Source organism: Castanea sativa, chromosome 3 (assembly GCF_040712315.1).
Source record: "Castanea sativa cultivar Marrone di Chiusa Pesio chromosome 3, ASM4071231v1".
Classification (NCBI taxonomy): Eukaryota; Viridiplantae; Streptophyta; class Magnoliopsida; order Fagales; family Fagaceae; genus Castanea; species Castanea sativa.
The window spans coordinates 6563069-6572212 of NC_134015.1; the positions used below are offsets into that span (position 1 = coordinate 6563069).

At 34.2% G+C, this 9144-nt stretch overlaps 1 protein-coding gene across 1 annotated transcript; it reads right to left on the reverse strand.

Moving 5' to 3' along the window:
* Positions 1 to 3956: 3956 nt before the first annotated feature.
* Positions 3957 to 5126, reverse strand: LOC142627621 (F-box/kelch-repeat protein At3g06240-like). The gene has a single exon (XM_075801496.1). It carries the CDS (start codon positions 5124 to 5126, stop codon positions 3957 to 3959), a length of 1170 nt encoding a protein of 389 aa, XP_075657611.1.
* Between the last annotated feature and the right edge of the window lie 4018 nt (positions 5127 to 9144).

Sequence of the window (9144 nt, forward strand, 5' to 3'; positions counted from 1 at the left end):
ATTGGGTTGAAAAATCTCTTTAACCCAACTTCCCTAATAAAACTCATGTCCATATGTATGATGTTATAAATCAGTATACATGGTTTTCGGACTTGGACTAGATTGTAGGGTTTGACTTGGTTAATTCAGAATCTCTCATCAATACTGTTCTTTTAACCCTAAGAATTGTTCTATACAAAAGAGAGAGAGAGAGAGAGAGAGAGAGAGAGAGAGAGAGAAAAGAAAAAGGCAAGGACCCGTTTGAACCGTAGTTGAACAACAAGTGTTCGAAAACCATGGTCGGTTTTCACGATTTAGGTCAGAGTTGTTATATATATATATATATATATATATAGGTATTTACATGCTTAGAGCACCTTAACACGGTTGTTGAAGTTTCAACAACACAGTGACAGAGCCAAAAATTTATATTTGAGGGGGCCAAACATAAAATTAGACAACTAATTATTTCTCTGTGTATATATTAATTATATCCATACTAATAGTAATGTACATACAATTTAATAATCAAAACCCAAAAGTGTATTATTTTTGAATTACCATCTCCTAAACTTGTCCATGAACCTAGGTTTTTCAAATTAAATTATCACCCATTAAATATAATGACTAAAATTTAAAAAATACTAATAATTTAAAGAATTTTAAATAAAAGACAAATAATTATTCAAACTTCAATATATATAAAAAAAAACTATAACTACAACCAAATACATGTTATATTATTTTATATATAAATTAAATGATAAAAATAATATATTTTAATCATATACATTTATAATGTTATGATATATTGATTGTTTTAATATTTTATGAAAAATAAAACATATGATAAAAGTCAAATCAAACAAAATGAAAAATAAAATAAAAGTACATGGTAAAGTGGGAGTAGCCTGCATAGCGACACACTTGCTTTTGTAGGAAGGATGTTAACCACACACGTGGTTATCTAGTGGAGGAGGATAATTGCTTAAGAAGTGTTACATCCACAATAATTTTTACAAGAATTTCACAATGAATCTTAAATAGTAAGTTGTTACTAGTTCTAATTTTAATTCACAACTTAAATAACTTTTTTGCGAACTCATAACAACCAATAATAACCTGCCAGTTAAAATTTGTTGTAAAAATATTGTACACGTATCATTTCTCTATTAAAATAACTCTAATATATATACACACACAAATTTGTTTCAAATATTTGGGGCGGGGCAGGGGGGCTAAGGCCTCCTTCGGTCTCAATGTGGCTTTGTCACTACAACAATGGCACAATGGCGTATTCTCTCTCTCTCTCTCTCTCTCTCTCTCTCTCTCTCTCTCTCTCTCTCTCTCTCTCTCTCTATATATATATATATATATATATATTTATTGAGTGTCTATTCTTAATTTTCTTCTCACTCTCTCTCTTGTTTATTATGCATTTTTGGCTTTTTGCCCTCAAGTTTGCTCTATGCCTAACAGTCAACCACAACATATATTTTTTGGCTTTGTTTTTAAATGGGGCGGAAAACGAGTATTCCTCTCTTCTAGGCGCTCTAGCTTTTGTTTTGTTTTTGTCTAATTTTTATTTTTATATACAATTTCATGGGGAGTGGCCGAATGAGTCAGAGCTCTTAACCTTTTTATTTGGTCTTACAACAAAATTTAATGGCGGCCTTTGTTCAAGCGGTTTTTTTTTTTTTTTTTTTAATTCATGGGAAATATCTCTCTTGACTTTTTTTTATTTTTTTTTTATATTGGGTTTCATAAAAATAAAATAAAATATATGAGGTAACCAAATGGGCTTGGGCATGACTTCGGATAATTTAGACATAGACATAAAATGTTGAGTTCACTCAAAATTTGAAGGGAAAAAATACTTATCACCTTTGAGGTTTAAAAAAATTAACATACTCCCATTGTGTTTACATTAGTAATGAAATATTCTAAATTTTATAAGAATTTCTTTGCTAACATTTATCCTTGGTTAATAAAACCATAATTGATAAATTTAAAATAAAAATACAAAGTTTATCAAGCACTCAAAAGTGTTTTTTTTCTCTTCAAGTTTAAAGTGGAGTGTCATCCCCTCAAATCTCAAAAGTGGAGAGTGCAATTACCACTTAAATTTCATGATTTCCTTCCAACTATTTTTAGGTGAAATTTTCTATAATCTTAGAATTTTAATTAAAGTGTTCTTTATTTGTTTTGTGCAAGTAATATGATCGGAAAATGAAAATAAAAAAGGTTGTACACTGTCTAGATTGTATGATCTAATATATGGGACATCCCCTCATTCTGAGTGTATATTGTGTTGTTTCTTCCCTTGGAAAGCTAAAAGAATTATTACTCTACACTGTATGAGAAACCATCCTAATACATTAGAGCATCTTCAACACTCTCTCTAAATTTTTGTATTGTTTGGAGAATGAACAGTGACTTTTTTTTTTTACCTGCTCACTTTTTCAAATACACTTTCCAACAGACTCTCTATCTTTTTCTCTATTTCAATAGAATATTATTTCTTCATTATTTCTTTATTCTTTTTTTTAATATTTCTTAATTCATCTATATTTTTCAAATTCCAAACAACATTAACAATTATTATTTTTTTTTAATGAGAAATGTTGCGTCTATGACATTTTTTCGCAATACTTTCACAACAAAAGTTTATATGGTAAGTTGTTACTAGTTCTAATTTGAACCTACCATTTAAATTATTTTTTTACTCACCAATATATCAACTAATAACAATTTGTCACTTACAATTTATTATGAAAGTATTGTGAAAATATCATAGTAATGTTACTCAATTTTGATTTCTTATTTCTTATATTATTTTTCCTTTCTTTGTTTTCTTTTTTTTTTCTTTTTTTTGTTCTCTTGTTTTTTCTTCTCCACACATGTACACCAACCCCTATATCTATCTTCACTCTTTTTTTTGACTTTGCGTTTTTCTAGTTCTTGATCTCCAAACTCTAGAAAATATCTCCAGTTCTCCCTCTCTCTTTATTTCTCTTTCTCTTACGCACACACACAAATTTCTCTCCCTCTATCTCACACAAACAAATTCTCTCTGATACACACATAGATCACCGGCAGAGAAGTGGAGATCAGCGTTCTACACAGATCACCGAATTGGGTTAGATCAGCTTCTCTCTCTCTCTCTCTCTCTCTCTCTCTATATATATATTTTTTTTGTTCTAATTTTTGTTTGGGGTTGAAGGATTTGCTGGATCGTTTTTGTGAGAGAAAGTTGTGTTGATTTTGTGAGAGAGAATTGCGTCCCCTTTGTTTTCTAATGAGAAGAGAGACTGAAGAATGAAAGAGAAAGGGAGGAAAAAGGAAAAATAATAATCTTTTATTCAGCCGGTGATTATTTTAATTGAGGAAAATGTTTGGAACTGCTATAGTATTTGCTACAGTGCTCTCTATGTTAAGAGAGCTATTGTAGCAAATCTAAAAAAAAATTGGAGGTGGAGAGGCTGTTGGAGGGGTTTTTTTTGTGTGATTGCTCTCCAAATTAGGCTTTAGAGAGCCTATTGGAGATGCTCTTACTACTGCTTAGTTAAAAAAGAAAGGAGAGGACTTTACCAAAATTAATGCCTCTTTTTTATATATATATTAATGGTAAACTTTTTAAGCATTTTTAAATCTTATAAATAAATTTTAAAGTGACCTTAATCACTATTTCTTTATAATGGCAAGCTCGTGCGTTATACATACTACTATTAAGGATATAAAATATCAAGCAACATTCAAATTTTAGTAGAAAATATGGTAAAAAATCTTTGCATGGTGCTCGACACGTATTTTCTGTAATTGAAACTTTTTTAAAGAAAAAAAAAACAAAACAATAATCTGACCTACTAGGCTACAAGCTTTGAGGATAGGAGTAGGCAGATTATACATATTACAATGGAAACTAAACTAACTTTAAGAGAAGATGAGTCATGAGATAGATGAGTCTTGAACCTTTTTTACGAGCTATCCTGGTCTTCAAGGTCATTTTCTCCTTTGACAGAAATTAGACTCTCCATGTAAGGAATTACTTGCAACCATTTTGATGATACTCCACCAAATCGAAGATCAGTCATTTCTTCGGTAAAGAGGTTATACAAGAGCAATTGCCCTTCATTATTTTTCAAGAGCATGCTGTTATTCTGCAAAAATCCAAATGATCTGTCAATTCTCATAAGAGGTCCAATTGTGAATAGCTTAGTCCAAGAGTCCCTAACACCAAATTCAAGCAACGACCAAATATGAATACAACTCTCCGACCGTTCCATATCTTCAATTAAAATAACTAGAGAAACCAATTCATTAAGCACAAAAAAACTTCTCCAATTATCATTGCAATACCCAACAGCACTATCATCTGGTATAGTTGTTCTTAGAAATAACTCATTGCTCATATCAAATGATAAAATGCACGGAAGCCAATCATCCCTATAATACCCGTACCAAGAAAACATCCCTTTTGTGTACGTCCTATGACGATTATAGCTTACAAATTTATCCGGCACCCAAGCATGAACTTTTTTCCATGAATTAGTACTTAAACAATATACCTCAGCTATATTAAAATTTTTTCTTTCTAAAAAGGTTAATTCAGGATTAGAGTAGTCATCGGCATTTAAGATCATGACCACCTTGTAGTCATTAGTTTTAATGTCGAAACCAAACCCAAGATCAAGAAGGCAGGATTTGCTTTGTGGATAGGATATGCGGGACTTGGGAACAACTTTTGTTTTTTTTGTTGCAGGGTTCCACAGAATAATATTACCCCACTCAACATGCAAACAAACAAGACCATTGGATGAGCCAATGATTTCAACTCCTACATTCGTATCAAAACCAAAATACAGTGACGGAAGAACTTGTGTTGAAGATATTTCAATAGTTTCATAAGGAAGCTTGGCGAAAACATAATTATGGGAAGTATTCTGGAGAAGAAGCAAACTGCCATTCTTATTCTTGTTAGAGATGGTCTGATTGTGGGGAAGATGTCTAGTGATGAAGTTTTGGCTACTAATGAGAACACACCAAGATTTACAGACACACTTGAATCGCAATAGTGAAATCACTGGCAGCCATAGCAAAATTTGTATCACCAAGTCTTCAGGCAATTCTTCATTAGTTGTCAGCATTGTGTACCTTTGTTTCCTTCGTTACAAAGAGAAAAATGAATGATTAATAAACACAAAGATGAGAAATTGTGTGTTCTAGGGGGATTGAGTTTTTTTGTATATATATTACAAAAATTGCAGAATTTTTTTTTTTAATTTTTATAATTTGATAGATAAGTGTGAGGGAATTTGAATATTGGATGTCTCATTTGAAAAAAAATAGAAGGTGCCAACCAATTGAGTAACAAATTTTTTGGCAATAAAGGAATAAAATTAAAACATATTATGGTGATATGGTATAATAATCTTTTCTTTACAAATAAGTTCTTAAGTTGTATGTGAGTCATGTAAGTTCTGGCAATAATTAATATCATGGTTGATAATTCTTTTCTAGTAAGTACACAACTCACACACCTATGTTATTTTTTGTTGTATTTATTTGTATAACAAGTGGCAAAAACAAAGCTCCTTTTTTTTTTTTCTTTTCTTTTTATAATGGGTACGTAACGCATACAAATCCAAAAAATTCAAAAATCTATCTTATGTATCAAAGTTTAAAGAAAAAAAAGGGGGGGGGGGGGGTGACAAAAACACCAGGAAGAAAAAATATTCTAATGATTTTTTATGTTCCTTGATATATGCTAATCTTATATTTCTTCCTAGTTTTCTATTTAAATTTCAAATTGATTTCTTTCCTAGTTTGTCTTTATCATAGTTTTTCTATTTAAATATAAAAAATGTAAAGGAAAAGGCAAAACAAGTATTACCTAAGCCAAAATGATGTAGAGTGTAGTGTTTGTGATCTTGAAAATGAGCTTGGATCAGTGTTTATGGAATTATGAGATGATGGAGGGTTCTTTGTGCGGATGAGTCAATGGGTGAGAGAGCCTTTGTGGTCTTAAAATGGGGAAGTATAAGAGGATTCTTTGAGTTCTTGAAGTGAAAACCAAAAAGGGATGATAGAATTTTTTGGAGTGGTGGAATGTTGGAAGGCTGGCTGGTTTTGCCGAAGAAGGCAACAAATAAACTCGGCGGTGCACTCTTGCACGGACCTATTTATTGTAACTTTTGGCTAGGCATTTAATTTCCCTCCAATTTTTTGTCTTATCACGCTTCTTCGCTTTGCACTGCATGCAAGTTTTGAATTCACAGTCACGGGCAATAAAGGAAACAGCATGCCACGACATTAAATGCCACTCCAATAAAATATAAGAATACTAGTATTGGTGGCTCCATGCAAGGCACGTGCTTAGTTTGTTGTTGGATTTTTTTTTTTTTTAAATTTTTTGTGGGTCAAAATGCAAAATTTATCATCTATGTTTCATTACTTTTTGATGATGCCAAAAGTCTTTTGTTGAACTTCTCGTCACTATAGATGGACGATGGCGTTGGATTCGTCCAAAGATGAACCTATAATAAGATATCAAATAGAGAAAAAGAAATATACCGGTGTGATGTGTGCCAAAGGGCCTCCGATGATTAAGTTAGATTAGAGTTAAATTAAAGGATATTGCAAAAGAATTCGATTTGGGAGTAGTTTTTGGGATGAGAGTCGTGTACTCTTTGCCTTTGGTTGGTGTGGGTTTTTTATAGCATTTAATTTTTCTGTTGAGAGATGGATGATCTTGATAGATTAACACTCATCAGCAATGAATATGGAGGCATTATAAACTTCAATATTCTTTGAGAAATGATATGTCCACAATATTTTTACAACATTTTTACAACAAATCTTAAGTGGCAGGTTGTTATTGGTTGTTATTGTTGGGGCAAAAAAGTAATCTTAGTGTTAAGTTCAAATTTGAACCAATAATAACTAACCACCTATGATTTGTTGTGAAAATGTTGTAAAAATGTTGTGGACGTAGCACCTCTCATATTCTTTTGCCTGTTGGTCCTTCTGTTACGGTTTTGCTCATCTGGCGCATTAACCATTACTCATGTCATTTATGAAAAACTCATTTATTGTATGTTGTAGTTGTTCATCACATGGATGATGCTGGCTTGACAGACGAGGTTCATTTTTCTTTTCACTTTTCATTTCAGTCCTCTTAGTTTGCATTTGTTCATTTCAGTCCTCTTAGTTTTGAAACTTCTCAATTCAGTCATTAGTTAGAGTGTTGTTTACTACTACCATTAATGTTGATGTGGAAATCGTCAGTCGAGTAGGTTCATCCAGATGAGGCAGCAACCTTGTTCTTGTGCCTGCAATTGCCATGAAAAGCCCTTCTTAGGTGGTCATTAGTGTGGTGCCTACCACAGAATCTTTGATGATAAAGTTAGTGTATAGAAGCGTATAAGAAAGTATGAGAGCTTTAGAATATCAAAGCTGTGGCATATTTCTATATTTAGGGTGTATATATGTACCTTGTCTAGTTCTGAGGGGTGTTTATATATGGCTCCATTGCTTCTAGTCGTTGTAGCCTTTATTGTGGCTTTAGTGCTTCTTTTGTAACGCATCTGGGTTCATTAATGTTGGTCTTGATAAACCTCCAACAGTCTGACAGTTAGTTGGTAACTTTCTGAGGTATTGAATCATCTATTAATGGCTTGCCTTCCTTCGTCCATGATGTGGCCAGATGGACGAAGGTATCTAATGAGATCGTCTGGGCAAGAAGGTTTATTGGTCCCATCAGCTGCCCCCTCAGGTTCTGTGGTCGTCATTGCATGTCATGATGACCACCAGAAGGTGAAAGGTTCCTTGCTTAGACATGACTCTTGGAGTTTCGTTCCGCATTTAAAGCCTAGTGGCAACACCGTACACATTATGGCCACGTGGCACGTTCTAACTAGTGGAGTTAATGTTCCACTCGTGTGAATCTGGGATTTCTCGCTGGTTTTCATTTTTTTTTGTGCTAAGTTTTTAAAATTCCTTTATTTTCTCTTTCTTCTTCACTTTTCCCTTTCTTTTGCCATTGCTGCTCTGTGCTTCTTCTTCTTTGAGCTATTCTCCCCTGCAATTTCTTGCGTTTTTCCTTCCTGTGGTTGCTTTCTTGAGGTACGGCTTTTTCTCACCTTCTTTACTCTTTGTAGTATAGGTAATTTGTAAGGGTTTCTGATTTTTCTTTTTTGTTGTTAGGCTTTTAGGATTTTGTCCCTCTTTTTTTTTGTTTCTAGGGTTCCATGGTTCGTAGCTCTTAAGTTAGGATAATTTGCCCCTCTATTTCGTTCCTCTTTGCATGTTTGGGGGCTTCTCTTGGTGTTTCTCGTGCTATTTTCCCTTTAGTTGAAGGTTTTTATTCGAGGGTAGTAGCTTAAGCATAATGCTGGCTGATCTGCTGCCTTACTCCGTCAATCAATTGATTGGTTTGAGGACTTAATAGGTGAGGGAAGAGTGATGTCGGAGGTGAGATCCAATAAGCTCGAGACGGGGTTGTCGTCTAGTGACGACCCTGTGGAGGTGGAGGAGGATAGTGCGGCTTCTAGCTCGAGGGAGATTAGGGCTTTTCGTGCCCTCAGGGAGGCATGTGGCTTGGATGCTGAGACACTCTCCAAGTTTAGGGATAGGGTCAGGGTTCGTCTTCCTCGTGAAGAGGAACGGGCATGTCATTTTTCACCCAGGGAGGTGTGTTTCTATAAGGCCACCTTCTTGTGTGGTCTTAAGTTTCCCGTCCATCCATTCATTATGGAGCTCCTAAACCATTGCAACATTGCTCCTAGGCAACTTATGCCAAACTCGTGGAGGATCATGATTAGTTGTATGGAGATTTGGATGGCTGTCACTGAAGGGGACATGATTAGGATGGACGAGCTTACATATTTGTACTGTTTGAAGGAGTCAAAAGAGAAGGGGTACTATGAACTGGTGCCCTGGGTCAGGAAGGCTAGGATCATCACGGATTTACCATCGTCCTTCCGTTATTGGAAGTCAAGGTTCTTTTTTGTGTCTAGGGACGAGTGGGAGACTTCTTTTGATGAGTTCTGGGGTGAAGTTCCTAGGTTGCTTCGTCGTTGGGGAGCCTTGGGTCTAGGTGCGTCATCCTTTTGCAAGTCTTTTTCTTTTTCCTGCTTTCCTCTCCCTTTTTCTTTTTTTGGGTGC

Bases quoted from the DNA above. Each gene is read 5' to 3' on its own strand.
- LOC142627621 (XM_075801496.1), bottom strand. From the start codon at position 5,126: ATGCTGACAACTAATGAAGAATTGCCTGAAGACTTGGTGATACAAATT.